This window comes from Petaurus breviceps, unplaced genomic scaffold (assembly GCF_028583685.1).
Source record: "Petaurus breviceps papuanus isolate PSGF00001 unplaced genomic scaffold, PetGlider_PUasm1.0 208, whole genome shotgun sequence".
Taxonomy (NCBI): Eukaryota; Metazoa; Chordata; class Mammalia; order Diprotodontia; family Petauridae; genus Petaurus; species Petaurus breviceps.
The window spans coordinates 24,080,666-24,100,503 of record NW_027185852.1 but is presented as its reverse complement, the minus strand read 5'-3'; the positions used below and the strand labels follow the sequence as shown (position 1 = coordinate 24,100,503).

The window sequence follows — 19,838 nt, the reverse complement described above, 5'->3', positions numbered from 1 at the left end:
AGAAGCTCGTTATCGTTAATTTGCTGTCAGTAGTAAGGGTAGAAAGAAAATACTAAAATTTCTGATGATCTAATAACCTAAAAAATTATAATAAATTATCTAAAGGATTTAAATAATAGCTACTATAGTGGCTCCAGCTTTGGACTTGGAATTAAAAAGAACTGAATTCAGATTCTCCCTCACACAGTGAGTAGTTCTGTGATCCCAGAACAGTCACTTCAACCACAGCTTCCTCAGCTGTAAAATGGGAATAAGTTTAGCTTGTACTTCAGTCAGTCAGTAAGCATTTGTTAGATGCCCAGTATGTGCGAGGTCCTGGGGATACAAAGAAGGCGAAAAGACCATCCCTGACCTGAAGGAGCTCACAGTCTAGAGGGGAGATAGCATGCAAAAAGCTGCAGTCTGTGTAATGGATACACAGGAGATAGTCACCAGAGGGAAGGCACTGGAACTCAGAGAGATGAGAAACTTCACGGGGCTGTTGGGGGATCCAGGGACATAATTATGTGAAGCCCTTTGCAAATCTTAAAGTGCTGTATAAATGGTAGCTATTATTGTTGAAAATATATTACTTTTTTACAAAGAGAATACATTATATTACAAGCATATATTTCTTAGCCATCATTTGCCACATCTTCCTTAAATTCATTCCATTTTATTAAACTGAATAATTGTTCTTTCTTGGTAGAAATCTCATGTGTTATAGGATCATAGATTCAGAAGTAGAAATGACCTTGGAGGCCATCTAGCCGAGCCCCCCTCCCGCCCCCCCCTCCCATCCATAGATGACATGGAGACTCTGAGCAGTACTCCTGATTTACACAGGTGGCAATGTCTTAATACTTTTCAGGGTTAAGAAATGGCCTTAGAAATCATTTCGTCCATTTGTCTCCATTTTACAGATGGGGAAGCTGTTCCCTAAAGAAGAAAATTGAGAAAGATGTGGAATGGAAAGATGATGGTTTTTTAGAGTTAATAGAAACCTGGATTTGACAGCTGCCTCCAGCATTTTATTAAATGTCACTTCACCTTCAGCATCCCTATCTTTAAAATGTAGATAGTAGTATTTTAGTCCCTAATTACAAGGTTGTTGTGAATAGACAGGGAGATAATTTTTGCCAAGTACTTTGAAGTCTTAAAGCTCTACTTAAAAGTCAACTACTATTATTATTGCCCAGGTAGCAAGCTCCTAGCAGATGAGACCCTGAACTTCTCAAGTTCTCTCTTAGCATCTTGCTGCCCTTATGCAATGGAAATTCACTAGTCAGTGAATCTCTTGAAAACATTGTTATTTGCTAAAATTCAGATGCTCTAAGTGATATCATATTATATATAAACCGGAACTTGCAACCAAGTTATTGATTGTAATGTTCCTGATATTTGCAGTGCTTTAGCATAGCAATAAGGCCCTGGGGCCAAATTGAGCTAAGAATCTTGTATTTAAGAATTAAAAAAAAACAACCCAAAATGTTATTAGTTTGTAGGCTCTAGGATTTTTAAGTGGTTAAGTTTTAGAACATATAGCTACAGGGAAGAGGTTTAAATGTGTTTTTTTCATCCAGAGGCAAGAATTATAAGCATTTTTTTTCTTTTTGGAGGGCAGTTGGGGTTAAGTGACTTGCCCAAGGTCACACGGCTAGTAAGTGTGTCAAGCGTCTGAGGTCGGATTTGAACTCAGGTCCTCCTGAGTCCAGGGCTGGTGCTCTATTCACTATGTCACCTAGCTGCCCCAAATTATAAGCATTTTTGTCATAATAGATTTCTTTTTGACCAAGGTAATTGGAAATCCTGCTAATCAGCTTTGTCCTGGTATAGTGTTGCCAACTTACTCATTGTTTAAATTGTTTATTTTTCAGATGAGACAGTTTCTCCTGCATTATTGGATAAAAAATGGAATCAGCTTCTAGACCCTCATCTGCTGTCATTTAGCCCAGCTCTGGCCACTGTGAATGAAACAGCAATTCCAAGTGAGTCACAGCGGACACGGAAAACTTTCTCCCAGTCTCGTTCCCCCCTCCTTCTGGAAGGAGGGGACCACTGTCCTAATGGAAGAGAGAGTGCTATAAGCCCAGAGACCTCCAACATGTGCATTGAGGACCAGGCTGCTTCAGAAGAGCAGCTGGTTAAGAGCAGCAGTACCTGGGATGATCCGTGCGGTGCTGTGGATGCAGGTGAGGAGAAGCTGAGGAAGAGAGACAGTCCGCCCGAAGACAAGAGTATTCTTGTCGTAGCTGTCATGCATAATTGTGACCAGAGGACTCTGCCAAATGCTGATTTACTGGATTGTCAGGACTACCATAGCCATTCGCTGATGGATACTATTAGCTTTACACTGGATGACGAACATAGACAAAGTGATCCCTTTAGTGTTACTGTCAATGGGGCCGATGAAAAAGACATGAGCACAGAGAAGCCAGGGGTCCAGCTGGACCAGCTGCATGCTGAGGATGATTCTGTCAGCCGTCTATGTACTGCTTCACCAGAGAGTCACTCTAATGTCTGTTCTCTCTCTCATTTAAAAGATGATATTAATATAAGTAAAGACCCTCCCATTTTAGGAACTGCAAGTGGAGGGACCAATGCAACGATTTTATCACAGAGAACAGCTGAAGGTCCTGCAGCTGATGTGCAGGGGGGTGGTGTACCAGTTGAGACTTCTGCTGGGAAAACCAGCTCTCCCAGGACAGATTTAGAGACTACAGATTGCTTTACCCATTTGAGTGAGAGGGTTTCGATGGAAGAGGAGCCTCCAGATGAAAGAACAGCTGGAGAACTCTTCCAGTCTGGGCTACCTCTGTTTTCTGACCCTGACCAGCTGAATGTGTCTGAAAGGGATGATTGCTGTGAGCAGGTTTCATGTGGGCTTGCCCCTAATGAAACCAAGGGAGATGAAAGCAAAAGTTGTGAGCTTGGACAGACTCTGGATACAACAGAATCATTCAGTACAGTGGGGCGCTTTTCAGCGCCTGAGGAGGTGACTCATAAGGAGTTGACTAAACTGAATGAAATGAGTAACAGCCCAACAAGTGGACAGAGTGAGAGGCTTCTGCCAAGGAGCCAGCCTGAGGAGGCTTGCGGTGATAGTGGGGAAAATGGGGAGGCGCTGGCAGAGTCAGGTGTCCCTTTGAAAGGAGCTTGTATAGAGGAGCTTGAGGGCTATGGCTTCCCTGCTGTTCTGGACGTGCCAGCAGCAAATTCTCTGTCTAATGGTTGTGATTCCTATGGAATGCTAAACCCAGTTATTGCTTGTATTCCAAAGACTTTACCCTCCAAGGAAGATTCAGTCACAGAGGAAAAGGAAATTGAGGAGAGTAAATCAGAATGCTATGTGAATGTTTATGAGCACAGAGGAAATGAGGCCCCAGAAGGGAATGGGCTTGTCTTAAGCAGCACTGGTGACCAAATGAAAAAAAACTACGTTCGTAGTCTCTGTAGTCAGGTCCCATCTGTTCAGGGGCAGTTATCCCCACAAGTAGTAGCTAACGTACCACCCATCAGTGTTCCCTTTGGTGGTGCCAGACCGAAGCAGCCAACGAATCTCAAGCTTCAGATTCCAAAGCCATTGTCAGAACATTTACAAAATGACCTTCCTCCTCACAGTGGCACTAATGCTAAAAACAAAAATGATGTATTTGGGAAAGCAAAGTTAGGGGAAAACTCAACAGTAACTCTATTCCCTAATGAGACACTTCATTCCTCTATTGCTGATGCAAATGGGGACCTTGTGGAAGATTATGAGGCTGTGGTCTCTAGTAGTCCGTGCCTTGCAGTAGCCTCAGATAGTCCGGATAATGATCTTAGAGCTAGTCAGTTTGGTGTTCCTACCAGAAAGCCATTTACCACGCTGGGTGAAGTGGCTCCTGTGTGGGTTCCGGATTCTCAGGCTCCAAACTGCATGAAATGTGAAGCCAGGTTTACTTTCACCAAGAGGAGGCATCATTGCAGAGCATGTGGAAAGGTAAGGTTCACTTAGAATCTCAGAAATAAGCTCAAATTCTGTTTTTAATTTAAAAAGAAAATTTTTTTTAAAGGTGAAGAAGTGAACTTATTAGTTATTGTTATGACAATAACAGAGAGTTCTGAGCTCATTGGGAAATGAGTCAATCAACAAGCCCTTATTAAAGCCCTATCTTACTACTTATTTTATTCCAGACTAAAAAGTACAACACATTAATCTCATGTACAAATTAACCTGGTTTCTGTCTCTGATTTAAACATATTCAGCTGTATAAATAGTAAGAATTGAGGAAGTGTTAACTCTGTGGTTTTTACAGAAATACATGTTTGGTTAAGTGATCCATTTAAAAATAAGGAAGTTGGTCACTCTTACTACTTTTCTTTTTTTATTGTAAAATAATACTGACTTGAAAAGTTTTATGATTATATAGAGTTCAAAGTTGTACTTGTGTGTCTCTCTCAATTTTGAATTTTTATTTCTCTTATAAGTAATTTGTTGAAATATTGTTCCATCATGTGCTTTTCTATATGTATCACTTCATACTTTTGATTTTTCTTTACCTTAGTTGGAAAGACTAGTCTTTGGTTATATACCTTTCTGGCAAGATGACAAAAGTGAAGTGTCCCAAAGTTATATTTCTACTGAAAACAGTGACCTCTCCCTGTGCTCCTCCACATCTCCCACCCCGCTCCGCCCCGCCCCACCCCGGCCAGTGAACCAGAAGAAAATCTGATTGGTGTAGTTGTTTCATCTAACTTAATTCTAAATTAAATTCAGCAGACAGCTGAAGCACCAAGTAGGGTTATATGCCAGGTGCTAGAGTAAAATGGGGCTCTAATTCAAACACAGTCTCTACCCTGAGAGAGCTTTTGCGTCTTGTGACATAAGTCACCTAGCGCAAAATAATAGGATGCAAACAAGCGTTATATAAGGTCTGGGTCTGCAGATCAGGGTTGTCTTCCTGAGGGAAGTGAAGGAGCATTTGAACTGTGTGGGCCTTTAAGGGCTTGTAATTTCACTGGTGGTTGAATACAAGAGGTGTTGAAAGCTCAAGGAATAAGTGTGAATAAAAACCACCGAGACTAGAAAACAGAGGGCACTGAGAGTAAGCCAGCTGGCTATTGTATTGTATTGAGTAATGAAGATAAATCATAAAAGAGAAGGTAGGGAAAGAAGTGCACCTGAAAAGTATGGCCTGAAATTGTGGAGGGCCTTGAGTTTCTAGGCCAAGAAATTTGCATTTTACTTAATGGGCCGATAGGAAGGAATTGAAAGGATTTCCGTAGAGGGACCAAACCTTTACTTTGATAAGATTTGTCTGTAGCCCAGAGCTATTGATGAAGGTTTCCTGTTATAGTAAAGAGTGCCCTGAACAGCTGATCAAGAGCCCTGGATTCTTTTCTTGGCTCAGCTACTGACTAATAGTAATTCAGCGCAAGTAATGTCTTCCCACTGGATCCTCTGCTTCCTTACCTTTAAAATGAGGGAGTTGAACTTGATGTTCTCTGAGGTTTCCCTCAGCACTAATAATCTGTTTATCCAAGAGAAAGAGAATGCAAAGAAGAAAATCTGAAGGAACTGCAAAATTCATGAAGGAGATGATCTGCCTTGGAATTATGGAGCAAATAAAATTGATTATACCTACTCTGCAAGACTGAGCTTAACTAGTTTTCTAATTCTATATTTGAAAACGCATAGGTTCATTTCCTCAAACATTATGAAGCACCTGTTGTGTACAATCCAGTCTGTTGGTGTGGGCATCATGTAACAGTAAATAGGTTGAGGAACATGTGTTGAAACAGATAGGTATACAGATTGGTGGGCAGCTCGGGGCACCTTCGTGCACAAAGCGCTGAGCCTGAAGTCAGGAAGACTCATCTTCCTGAGTTCAAATCAATCCTCAGACACTCACTAGCTGTGTGACCCTGGGCAAGTCATTTCACCCTATTTGCCTCAGTTTCCTCACCTGTAAAATGAACTGAAGGAAGTGTCAAACCAGTCCAGTATCTTTGCCAAGAAAACCCCAAATGGGGTCACAGAGATCAGATACAACTGAAATGACTGAACAACAACACATTGCATATGTTGAAGTTTATAAGAGGAATCTAGAATTAGATAGATATTAGATGAATGACATAGATATTAAGTGAGAGGGAACAGAGTCAAGATTGTAGAATGAGAGGAACCATTTTTGTCTTACCTAGCATACCTTCTCTACAACAATCTACAAAACATGCCAGTCTGAATTCTCATTGAGAAAGTCCCTGAAGAAGATCACAGTGAATCATTTTTCTAGCCCAGAGTAGCTTAGGCAGACAGATGGAGATATCTGTGGACCCTGGGGTAGGTGCTAACCAGGATCACAGCAGTTCAGAAACAGTAACAGAACTGAGACTGCATGAGGGCAAAAAGCAGTGGAGTAACAAATCTTGAGTTAGGTGCAGAATTGGTGCTATCTGGCAGCTCTCTCCCATTACCCAGTTCTGATTCATAGATTCTGGGTGGAGATGAGTTGTGCACAGGGACCATGGCTGAGTACTGATCACAGAAAAAGTTCTGGAAATGTGGCAGTGTGGATCTGAGCCAGAATTGGATCAGTGACTCAGCTCTAACATTTAGCCCAGCGTGAAAGCCTGCAGTGGGATAACTGGAGGAGGAGACCGAGACCAAAGGGGAGGCAGCAGTTCAGTGTCTCTGAACCTGCAGAACCTCCCAGAGCACTAGCAGGGTCTAACCCATCAGCAGTTTACTGAAACATACCCAAACCTGTATTAGAAACTTGTAGAGCTCAGACCAAGAGGGTCGTCAGTGGACAGACCTTTCCCCAGATCCCATCACTTTGGAAGTACTCAGAACTTTTGGGTTTCCAGATTGAGCTGAGAAAATAGCAGAAGGAAATAAAAGGAGAGGAATTTTGGTTATACATTACCTCCTTCCCTCCCCTTCTTGGCACTAACATGAAGTCTAAAGACAAAAAGTCTACTGGAAAAATGAGCAAACATAAAAAGAATTCCATCATCAAGAGCTACTGGGGTGATGGAAGCTGAAGATGCAAACATAGAAGACAGTGACTTGAAAATATAAACAAAGCCACCAAAAAAAAATGCAGATTGAAATAAGCACAAGAAGAATTCCTAGAAAAGTTAAAGAGATTAAAAACAAATATATTTAAAACACCAAGAGTGATAGAGGAAAAAATGGGGAAAAGAAATGAGAGCTATGAAGGAAAGTTATGAGAAGAGAATTAACAACTTGGTAGAAAAATATACAAAGCTTTACTTAAGAAAATGACTTTTTGGGGCGGCCAGGTAGCACAGTGAGTAAGAGCACCAGCTCCAGAGTCGGGATGACCTGGGATCGAATCCAGGCCCAGATACTTGGCACCCACTCAGAAACACCTGGCCGTGTAACCTTGAGCAAGTTACTTAACCCCAATTGCTTAGGGGTGGCCAGGTGGCGCAGTGAGTTACAGCCGGCCCCAGAGTTGGGATGACCTGGGATTGAATCCGGGCTCAGATACTTAGCACCATACCCAGAAATAACTGGCTGTGTAACCTTGAGCAAGTTACTTAACCCCAATTGCTTTAAAAAAAAAAATGACTTTTTGAAAATTAGAATTCACTAAGTGGAAACTAAAGATTCCATGAGACCTCAAGAAATAATAAACAAAGTCAAAAGACCAAAAATAAAAAGATGAAAATGTATTATATTTCATAGGAAAAGCAACTCAGCTGGAAAGTAGATTGAGTAAAGATAATTTAAGAATCAGTGACTATATAAAAACCATGAACAAAAAAAAGAGCCTAGACATCGCTATTTCAAGAAATTACTAAAGAAAATTGCCCACATATCTTAGGACCAAGAGAACAAAGTAAAAGTTGACAAAATCTACTATTTACCTCCTGAAAGAACCCCCCAAATGATAACTTCAAAATTAAAAATAATATAGCCAAAATCCAAAACTTCTGCATCAAGGAGAAAATATTTTAAGTAGGCAGAAGGAATTGAAGTTCTGTGGAATCAGTGACAGGATCACACAAGATTTAGCAGCTACAACCATAAGGAAGTTGTGATCTTGAAACATGATATTCTAGAAGCTTATAATCAAGAATAATCTACCTAATAAAACTGAGTATAAATCCTACAGAGGTAAAATGGATTTATAATGAAATAGAGGACTTCCAAGTATTCCTAATGAAAAGGCCAGCTGAATAGGTATCAGAGAGGGAGAAATCACATTCAGCAAGTTGCTTTTGTTATGCGATTAGACCAATCACTTTTCTATTTCTCCATCTCTATGAAACTTTGGGAAGCTAGTTTCTAGCCGCAGATGATTGAGTGTTTTTAATGATAGGATATTACATCATCCCACCAAATGTCAATAACACCAGTATTGTAAAGAAAAACGACCAAAAGACTGACGATTAAGCTTGTTCCTCACCATGCAACATGCACAATAAAACATACATTTCTGGACATGGCCAGTGTAGGATTTTATTTTAGTTGACCAAGCATATTTGTTATGCACTTAAAAAACAAAACAAAACAATTTAATTGGGAGAGGTAAGAGGAGAGGGGAAATAGTAATAGGGTTTTTTTTAAATGGGGGGGGGGAGGAGGAAGAGAAAGAAAAAAGAGAAAGTGATTAAAGCGTTTGTAAAGGATTTACAAGACAGAAGAAAGACCAGAAGGAAACACATGCAGAAAGCTACATGTTGAATTATATACTTTAAAAGAAAGTACTTTAGATTCAGTTTTATGTACAGTCTCTTTTTCTAATTTACTTAATTACTACATGAAAGTGCTTATTTTACTTGATATTAAGGTCAGAATTAAAAAAAAAATTAAAATAGAAAAATGTCTTTTGTAAAGGAAAGATACACATTTTAGAGGTTGGAAAGAATCCCAATATTGTAGTACCTAAATCAGACCCTCTTGTGAAATAAGAGAGAAAACAGGTTAAGAACAGATGTAGTTTCTGTTGTGTAGGTAATATTTCTTTTATAAAGTATAGTTAAAATCCTGCTGTGAAAGGCATAATGAATTTATAGATTGGTTATTCATGATTCTGTCTTTTTCGTTCCCATTCCCATTTACCTCAGGGATGTTGTAAGAATTGATGAGATAATGTCTGTAAAAATCTTTGAGCTTCTCGGAAGAGAAGAGCTTTATAAAACACAGGTATAATTTTATGAAGCCTAAATTAATCAGACTGTAAATCAAATATGACAATTCTGAATGCTGTTTGATTTTGCAAAATAATGTTAGATTTAGCAAAGTGGGAATAATTTTGTTTGTTTCACTCTGGTTGGAAGTCAACTTTATCTTCTAAGAGTAGTATTTAACAGTGGAAATAACAACTGTGAATATTTGTGGACTATAATGGTACAGTATTCACTTTGAATTCACAGCTTAAGGAACAGAAAATAAGTATCCTAACATCCACTAAAACATTGGAGACAATGAATGTTTTCTCCCCAGTCTTAGTGTTGGAATGAAGACCCTTGTCCACAAATGTTTCCTCTCAGATTACCTAGGTGTCAACTTCAGTTCCTCACTCTGTCTGACTGCAGCCTTCCTCTCTCCCATCCCATCTGTTTTCAAGACCTGTTGATTTCACCTTTGCAGTATCTCTTCAATACACACCTTTTTCTCCTCTTAATGGCTACTACTCTACTTCGGTCCTCTTCTCCTCCTCCCTGGACCATTGTAATAGCCCCTTGGTGGGTCTGCTTGCCTCTAGTTTCTCCCCACTCCAGTCCACCCTCCATTTAGCCACTAAAGTGACTTTCCTAAAGTGCAGGTCTGACCATCGATGTCATTCTGTATTCTGTTGACTCTCTATTCAAGTACCAACAAAATCCCATCTCTACAGGAAGCCTTTACCAACGCCTCTTAATTCTAGTTCCTTCCCTCACTCTTGTTTATTCTCTATTTAGCCCTTTATAATTTGCCCCCCACCCCCACTGCTTCCACTCCTCTTACACTTTTCCCACTCGTCCCCCCTTAAATTGTAGTCTAGTAACACTGACCTCCAAGCTGTTCATCAAGCAAGAGCCTCCATCTCCTGGCTCTGGGCCTTCACTCTGGTGGCATGAACCCCTCTCCATTCTAGTGCCTTCCCTCTTCTTTCTTGTATATTCTCTTTATAGCTCATATCCTATATAGCTTGTAATATAGCATATGTTTCCCTCATTAGCACAGCACCTGGCACATAGTAGGCATTTTATAAATATTTATTGACTAGCTGAAACTCTGTCTAATCTGTCTATATCTTGTATGGACTTAGTAATTTTCCAATTTTTATTCTTCATTAGAATGTTAGCTCCTTGAAGGAAGGGACTGCTTTTGCCTTTCATTACAGTGCCAAGCACATAGTAAGTATGTAGGTGGTAAAAACATTTATTCAATGCCTACTGTTTGCCAGACATTGTGCTAAGTGCTTCGGATAACAAGAAAGGCAGAAGACAACCCCTGCCCTCGAGAAGTTCATCATCAGATGAGTGAGACAACAGGGAAACGACTGTGTGTAAACTCCATACAAGAGAAATGGGAAAAAACATCACCAGAGTGAAGGTGCTAGCAGTCCAGGGGGTCGGGAACGCTTCCTGTATAAGATGACATCTTCTCTGGGCCTCGAAGAAGCCAGGGAAGCAAGGAGGCAGAGATGAGAAGAGATAATACTTCAGGCATGGGGGACAGCCAGTGTGAATGCCTGGAGTCAGCAGATGGAAGGTCTTGCTTGAAAACAGCTAGGAGGTCACTGTTACTAGATTACAATTTAAGGGGGGAGGACCGAGGGGCAAATTATAAGGGGCTTTGAACACCAGAGTTTTATATTTGATTTCAGAAGTGGGGAGATAACACAGTCACACCAGTGCTAAGAAAGATCAGTTTGGCAGTTGAATGGAGAGGAGACTTGAGACAGGGAGACCAACCAGCAGTAATTCAGGGGGAAGTGATGAGGGCCTGCACCAGGGTGTTGGGCAGTGTTGAAGGAGAGAGGGGGACCCATTGAAAAAATGTTAAAATTGACAGGCCTTGGCAACAGATTGGCTGTGAGGGGTGAGAGAAAGTGAGGATTTGAAGGTCATGGGTTGCAGGCAGGGTGACTGGAAGGATTGTGGTGTCCTCAGCTGTAACAGGGAAGTTAGGAAGAGGGGAAGGCTTTGTAGGGGGTAGGATAGTTAGTTCAGTTTTCTATATGTTGAGTCTAAGGTATTACATAACTACATTCAATTGAGATGTCTAATTGGCAGTTCCAGATTATAGACTAGAATTTAGCAGAGAGGTTAGGACTTGTTTACTGATTGACTGACTTGCTGTAATATCAGTGATTTTTGCAAGAACTTAGAGATCAGCAAGGGTGCCCTAGGATTGGCAAAAGGTGAAAACATTTGAATATCCCAAAAAGTGGAAGAGAATAGCATGTACAGAATATATAGATAAGTGAACTTTATTTTGATGCCGGGCAGATTTTAGAATGTTTTGTTTACAAGCTGATTAGTGAACATCCAAAAAAAAAAAAGCAGTGATCAAAAGAGATTTTTTGTGAAGTGCTTATTGTACAGGTGGAGATCGTGCAACTTTGAAGCCACATGTGGCTCTCTAGGCCCTCAAGGGTGGCCCTTTGACTGAATCCAAACTTCCAAAAGGATTTGTTGTATAAAGTTTGGATTCGGTCAAAGGGCCACTGTGGAGGTCCAAAAGGGCCATGTGTGGTCTCCTTGAGGCCTGCGGATTCTCTATAAATGCCTATTCCCTTTCCTGATGCAAGGAGCTAGCATGACTTCAAGAACAGGTTATGCCACTCTCACTGATTTTTTTGGGTTTCTGGTAGTGAGCCAGATTTAATGAGCTTTTAGAAAGGAGTATTTATTAGTATCCACCTAGAACAGATGATACAAAACATCTCAACAGAACTCTGGGACTCATTTTCCCACAAATACATACAGAATCTAGGGGAAAGTGGGCTATTCTTAGATCACATGTGTCCAAGGGGTAGCTCACACATGCCCTTTGTGTGGCAGTCATGCTGTTGTCCTTCTGCGTGGCGTATCTTTCTTGGGTTCTTTATAAAGTTTTGAAGCTGCCTTTCCTAAGTGTGCCTAGATCACCCTCAGCTCCCCCTGCAGACCTTGTGTCTACTCTTCCAGGGGATGCTGGGAAGTCCAACATCTGCCCCACTTGCAATTTATAAGATCTTTCTCTGGACTAAGGAGGCTGGTGTGTAGCAGGCAATGAAGGTTTAGTCCAGGCCAGTTTCTCTTCCCCCAAAGCCATTTCTTTTCATGGTCTTGACTGGAAGGCTTCTAAGCTAAACTGCCAGGTACTCACATCCTCAGATTCTGAATGACTGAACTTTTTGCAGATGAGCCACAGGGCATGACCAGGTTTCCTCAGCTAATATCAGTGAACTTCCTGTGCAGTGTTGTTTCCTTTCATCTAGACTTTCAGTACTTCTCAACTGATCAAAAATTTTTTTTCACTTAGTCTGTGATTTCATTAAAGGCTGTGATTGATCAGTTTTTGATTCCTCTGATTGGTTGTTTGTTCTCACCTGATAAGATATCCCGCTCTTCCAACTTTAACCCTAAAGTTGGCTCCAACTTAACATCTTTCCCCTGAAACACTCCTTTCTCCCTAACTTTCATATTCCCTTTTACTGTTGAGGGTAAGCACCAGCATATTTGAAGTCACCCAGGCTCATGACCTAGGGGTCATCCTTGACTGTCACTCTTTCACCCTCCACATCCAGTCCAGAGTTGCCTAGTCCTGTCCATTCTTCCTTCATAATATCTCTTGTATATATCTCCTTCTCTCTTATGATGGTGCCAACACCCTGGTCCTGGCCTTCATTACTTCACACCAGGACTTTTACAATATCTTATGCCTCAAGTCTCTTTCTCACTCTAGTTCATCCTCTGCTCAGCTGTCAAGTTGATCTTAAAAATTCTCTGCTTTGTTTGCATTCAAAACCCATAACCTGGCGCTTGCCTACCTTTCCAGTCTTCTTACACCTTATTCCACTAGTCTACATACTCTTATGTCACTTGAACTCTTTGTTGTTCATCATATAAGATACTCCAATTCCCAATTCCAGACATTTTCCGTGATTATCCTTCAGTGCTCAAGAGAATGCTGACTGTCCTCTTCTCTGCTTCCTGGCTTCCCTGGTTTTCTTCAGGTCTCAGCTAAAGTTCCATCTTGTACCTTTGCTGTTCCCCCAAAATGTTAGTGCCTTCCCTCTGAGTTTATCTCCACTTCAACCCTCGCTATGTCTTGTTTACATGTTGTTTCCCACTTCAGACTGCAAGCTTTTTGAATATTCTTTTGTATCCTTGAGTCTTAACATAGTAAATGCTTATTGACTTCACTTAGCAATTAAATGGGCTTTTTTTCTTGGCTTTTTGGAGAGGGGAAGGTAGGGCAATTGGGGTTAAGTGACTTGCCCAAGGTCACACGGCTAGTTTTGTGTTAAGTGTTGGAGGTTGAATTTGAACTCAGGTCTGGTGCTCTATTCACTGCACCACCTAGCTGATCCCTTATTTTAATTTTTTTTCTTTTTTTTTTTTAAAGTAAAAGATTTAGTATGTGTCATAGTTTACCTTAGGGCCACTAGGCTGTGTAGGGAATAGAATGATGGAATAGGAAGACTTGAGTCAGATTATCCCTCCAGCACTCAGTAGTTCTGAACCTGGGGCAAGTTACTTAACATCTTTCTACCTTAGTTTTCTTTTCCTTAAATTGGAGAAAGCAATTGCATTTACCTTGCAAAATCAAATATCGAGTGCTTTGGGAATGTTAAAGGGTATGAACGCTGTCATGTCATTTATGTTTTGGTTGGGGTGGAAGTGAAAAGGGCTGGGCTGTCCTTGTCTCAGTCTCTGGAAAAAACGAGTCTGTGCTTCTGACACAGAATAATAGAGACTGAGTGCTAGAGTGCTTGGAGGCCAATAATAATAATAGCTAATAGGTGTCATTTATATGGCATCTGCTCTGTGCTAGGTGCTATGTGCTTTACAAATATCTCACTGGATCATCACAACAACCCCAGGAGGAAGGTTCTGTTACTATTCCCATTTTACAGTTAGGGAAACTGAGGCAAAAAGTTTAAAGTGACTTGCCCAGGAACACACAGCTAATAGGTGTCTGAGGCAGGATTTGAACTAATTTCGCTCACCCCAGATCGGGCATTCTGTCCAATCTGGCATCACTTAACTTTGGTTCTGTCCTTGACTTTGTCACTGCCTCCTGGGTGACTGTAATGAGAATGTAAATTTTACAGATCTTCCCTGCCCCTAGGCTAAAGTGCACCTGAAGCCTGGGGTGGGAGGCTTGTTTTTCAGTAGATACTTTTTGATTGGCCAGTGGGTCAATAAGGTTGTTACATTCTCTGAGCCAGGAGAAGGCTATATAAGCCCTGATGTGAGGCTTTGTTTTGGGGGCTCACTTTGAGAACTGTTCTGTGATTTGATCTGTATTCTGGGAAGCCGTTGTCTAGGGCCCCCCCGGCTTTGAAAAACCCAGATGCTGATTTGGTATGGATGTAATGGTTGGACAGTTTGGAAATCTGTCTACTTGATCTGTTTCTGTCTTGATAATTCTGCCTGTATGCTTTGAAGTTCGGGGTGCTGACCTTTTTCCCCTGAACAAGGTAAATGATATATGTCTGACTGATTAAAGTAAGCTTGTTAACCCATTTTGAGTTGCTTTCCTTTAACAAAGCAGATCCAAGAACCTGTGGTAGCAGCAAACCCTGAGGACGCAGGGGTGCTTGCTGTTACAGTGACCTTGGGCAGGCCAAGTCAATCCTCTAGACCTCAGTTTTCTCCTTGGTAAAGTGAAGGGGTTGGATTGGTTGCTCCTTGTTGTCTCTAGCTATTAATATAACCTTGAACACCTTAAAACCTCAAACTTAGACTAAGAATGAAAGTTGTCTAGAGGCACATTTCAGCTTAATATTAGGATAAGCTTCTTAGCAAATAAAGCTTTTCCATGTGGAATGGCCTGCTTCTGGTGGCACAGAATTCTTTGTCACTGGAATTCTTGAGGCCAGCGACAACAGCTCTGACATTGTGTCAAATCACTGAGGCTTAGTTTCTTTGTGTATAAAAATGGGGGTGATGATACTTACCCACCCAATCTCGTGCTTTTCTGTGAGGCAGGTGCTGCCCTAAAGGCCCCTTGTCATCATTCATCTTCCTCCTATAGTTTAGCATTTAAGAAGTTGAGAATTTCATCCCTAAGTCAGTTGCTGCACAGTTGTGTCTTGGCAGGTGATCTTCAAGAATTGTGGTAGCCAAAAATTTTCTTTCCCTGGGGCCATATGGGTGAAGAGCCCTTCAGAGTGTGGGCCATAAATAGTCTGGATGTTAGTGGGCCCATCTTGGGAGCTGGGCCAGCTGGGAGGGCGTGGCCTCAGAAAAAGAATTGGGGCAGCCCTTCAATTCAGATGAGGGCTTTGGAAGCCTTAAAATGCTTTTGAAGTCCATTAGTGACATCGTCGTTCTTATCAGTCTCAGTAACAATATAACTGTGTCACTGGTGGCATTTGAAGGGGCTGAAAGGGTTCTCTGAGAATTGGAATTCTAGTAGAGATGGAAAAGTTGGAGAAGGCATGAGGGGAGGCTTAGCTCTTACGCAGACTATTTTCAACTCACAGGAATCTTGATTAAGTAGCAAGGACAGACACAGATAGATGAGGGTCATCTAATTATGTCACATCAAGAGCATGTGACATAAGTCTTGCCCTTTGTGACCTTGGGCAAGACTTAGACCAAGATCTTTTTTGCCCCTTATGTGATTCAAAATGGAGGAAGCATGGCATAGTATATAGAGGATTTGGAGTCAGAAAGACCTGTGTTCAAATCCTATCTCAAATACGAACTAGCTTTTGGATCCCTGGGCAAGACATTTAGCTTTTATGTGCCAAAGGCATTTCCTTAGGACTTAACTGCTAAGGTATAGAGTGAATTCTACCCAGTCAAAATTCAGTATTCTTGTAAGTATAAAACTAGAGAACATGAAGCTGAATTTTACTGAGCCATAAGAAGTCAGAGGTGAAAGGGTTAGATAAAAATGGAATGGGTTAGAGACAGAATTAGAATAATGTCTAGAATGAATTAGAATTAGAATGAAGTGGGGAAGTTACTTGACCTAGGCATAGCCAGGGCCCTTGTTTTGCATTCCTACCATGCTGGGGGGAAAGGAAGTGGTATGGGGGGAGTTAGTAAATTTCTCAAGGACAGGGACATGTTTTACACAAAGCCGTGTCTCCCCTGTCCTTTAGACCCGTATCAAATGTTTGGGCTTTTTTCATTGTGGGGGAGGGGTTTTCCAAGGCAAGTTTGCTGTATTTGGCTATCTAAATAGAACAGGAACCAAAAAGTGAATTATGAGATGTTGTGTATTAGAATCAGGGGACTTCATTTTTAGTCTTCACTTAGTCTTCTGATCATAAGAAGGAAATTAGTTACTTGTTATGTGCCAAGACCTGTACTTAACGTTTGGGATACAAGTAGAGGCAAAAAGAAAGACAGTCACAGCCCTCAAAAAGCTTACATTCTGATGAGGGAAGACAGTATACCAAAAGTAGCTAAAAACAGGAGAGAGAAGGATGAAGGTTCCAAGCCTGGAGGCCTGATTTTGAAGTCCACCTAGTCAGGATCAGGACCTGGAGGAAAATGGAGGCTACAGAAGGAGCTCACTAATGGGATCCTTACAGAGGGAGATCTGGAGGTGAGCAGGCTGTAGAAGGTGGGGGGATTTTGCAGGGCAAGGATGCTCCTGGGTGACACAAGAGAGGTATGATTGGTTTGAAGTTGAGAAGGTCAGAATGGGCTTGGGAGGGGAAGTTATTTTCCCTTTTTGAATCTGTTTCCCATGGGCAAGTTACTTTCCTTTGGGGGTCTGTTTCCTCATATTTGTAGAAGGATGAGTTAGACTAGATAAGTCCTCTTGGTTTTTCTGATTTAAAATATTTTTGTGAACCTCTTTGCCTTTATAAAAAAAAAAGAAAAGAAAGGAGTTAGACTGAGGCTAATAGTGCTTCACCTTCTTAGACTTCTGACTAAACCTGCCAACTAGCAGATGGACTAGTGAAGTGGGAAGTGTATATACCATGATCCATTTGGAAATCCATCTTGCTGAACATGTGTTTTTGTCTGTTATCTTTTGTATAGGTGCTGTTTTATTAGAGTACCATTTAAGTATATGCTTTGGTTTTATTTTATAACCACTATTTCCTTTTTAATTTTTTTTCTATCCTAGATTCCTCAAAGTCCATTTTAATCATGATACTAATCTCCGTATTTAAAAACAAATACGACATAAAGTGGTTGTCACATGCATGTTTTAAAGGAAACGTGGATTATTAAAGGATGATCTAAATTAATTTTGAAAATGATTCAAGGGGCAGCCAGGTAGCACAGTAAGAGCACCAGCTCCAGTGTTGGGATGACCTGGAGATGGAATCCCAATCAGACCCTTAGCACCCACCCAGAAACACTTGGCCGTGTAACCTTGAGCAAGTTACTTAACCCCAATTGCTTAGGGGCGGCCAGGTGGCTCAGCGAGTAAGAGCCCTGGCTCCAGTGTTGGGATGACCTGGAGATTGAATCCAGGGCTCCGACACTCAGCACCACACCCAGAAATAACTGGCTGTGTAACCTTGAGCAAGTTACTTAACCCTGATTGCTTAAAAAAAAAAAAGAAAATGATTCAAGGGCTTATTTTCCCATATATTCAGAAATATAAGTATTTAATACATAGTGAATATTTATGATTTTCAATGTTATAAACTTGAGTTATATATATCTGTATCTAAAATGGCAGGTTATTTCATTTAAAGATCAGTTCTGTAATGAGTTTCAAGCCTATTTCATATTCATGGTCAAAGGTAGAGTGAGGAGTAGTGAGTGGAAACTACAAATGTAGTTTTTAGCTCAGTGTAAGGAAAAACCTTCCTAAATAATGAGAGCTTTCCAGAAATGTAATGGTCTGGCTCAGGAGTCAGTGGGTGAGGTCTTGGTACAAGAGCTGAATTACCCACCACTTGGGAGGTATAGCACAGAGAGGTTTCTTATTCAGGTACAATCTTAATGGTCTCTGCTATTTTGTGATTCTTTGGAATTCCTATGCCTTTAGAAGTTAGAAAATGTGAATTCCTAACTTACTGGTCTGGCCTAAGTAATGATGAAATAAATGTGTAGTGTCCCAGCAAGGTTTTGCTGTTCTTGGCCTTAGTGAAACCATGTTAGCATGTGGTGTGAAGTTCAGGGAGCCATCTTTTATGAAGGATAGGGCCAAGCAAGGCTCACCTGGAGGATGATCAATATTGTGAAAGCACTGGAAACTGTATCATAACAGTCAGTTAGAGGTGATGCGTTGGCAGCAGGCCTCATTTGGATATGAGGGATTAGGCTTGTTCTTTTGGACTTCACAGGACAGGTGGATCAATATTCTAGAGAGTCACCCTGAAGCTTGATATGAAGAAACTTTTAATAACTGTCAGAGCAGTTCCAAAGTGAAATGAGCCGCTTACCTCCAGGAATAGAATGGAGGCCACTGAGACGATTTCTAATTCTGTTTGTATGAAGTTGATTTTCTCAAGACCTGTACATGTTCTCTGGTGTTTGCAAACTTCCCCTGTCTCTGGGGCCCCAAGGAGGAATGGCTTAGTAGACTTAAGTTTTTCCAAATGTAGGACTGAATGGACCTATCCTGGATGCCTGGAATGCTCTCCATCCTCATTTCCACCTCTTCACTTCCCTAGTTTTCTTCTTAGTCTCAGCCAAGTCCTACTTTCTGCAAGAAGCCTTTCCCAGGCCTCCTTTCTTATGGTCTTTCCTCTTAAACCATCCTCAGTTGATCTTGGCTATATCTTGTTTCTACATAGTTACTTGCACCTTGTTGTTCATAGTACGTGCTTAATGAAGGCTTGTTAACTGATTGATAATGTTTCTTTTTTATTTGAAGGTTTAAGAACTGACAGGGTAATACATGGGCCAGTTCATATTTATGAACATTGGCTGTTATAGGTCTTTGGGAGACCCATAGCAGTTTCTTTTTGTAAGCTATTGTAGTCATTATATTTTCCTTTAAAATATGAATTAAGGTTAAGGAGCTTGACAGTATGCCTGGATGGGATTTGATGTTGGAGTCCCATTTACTGAGTGTAATTTCAGCTGTCATAATGTACATTATCAAATCCTCTCATATTAGAGGTGGTCTTAAAATAGCAGACCTTTTTTTTTCTCCTGTGAGAAAAGTAGATTACAGGAAGCCCATCAAGATGATCACATTTGTAATTATGTACATAAAAGCCAATTAAAGCTGAAAGCTTTCTTATTTGAACTTACTATCCTTTACTGTCTCAGAGGGAGCAATCATATATCTTTTAATGTCTTGTCTTTCAATTTCCTGTGACTTTAATTTTTCGGTATGCTACAAGAATTCTAAAATGTCCACCCCATACTTACAGGGTCTTGTTTTTTTTTCTTTTTTGAAAAAAGATGGATATTTGTAATTTTTTCCCCACATTTGGTGTGAACTATGTTTTCTTTTTTTTTTTCTTAAGCAATTGGGGTTAAGTAACTTGCTCAAGGTTACATGGCCAGGTATTTCTGGGTGGGTGCTAAGTATCTGAGCCTGGATTCGATCCTAGGTCCCCCAAGTCTGGGGCCGGTGCTCTTACTCACCGTGCCACCTGGCTGCCCTGTGAATTATGCTTTCAATATCAGAACTCCCAATTATGAAAAATGTATCTAAAATAAGTAGTAGAGGGGTAATCCTTTTCCATAGAATCAATAATTAGTTGTTTCTTTGATGCTTTAAGGTTTATAAAATACTTTCCTGACAGCATATGAGACTATGGCCT

At 40.8% G+C, this 19,838-nt stretch overlaps 1 protein-coding gene across 3 annotated transcripts in view; it reads left to right on the top strand.

The window, feature by feature from the left end:
• The window catches only part of LOC138165346 (zinc finger FYVE domain-containing protein 9-like), a 219,329-nt gene that overhangs the window by 112,452 nt on the left and 87,039 nt on the right, over positions 1 to 19,838 (top strand). For all 3 annotated transcript variants that reach the window (XM_069093576.1, XM_069093577.1, XM_069093578.1), the window contains one exon: positions 1,857 to 3,958. In XM_069093576.1, coding sequence (XP_068949677.1) covers positions 1,857 to 3,958 — 2,102 coding nt within the window. The remainder of the gene's footprint in view (positions 1 to 1,856; positions 3,959 to 19,838) is intronic.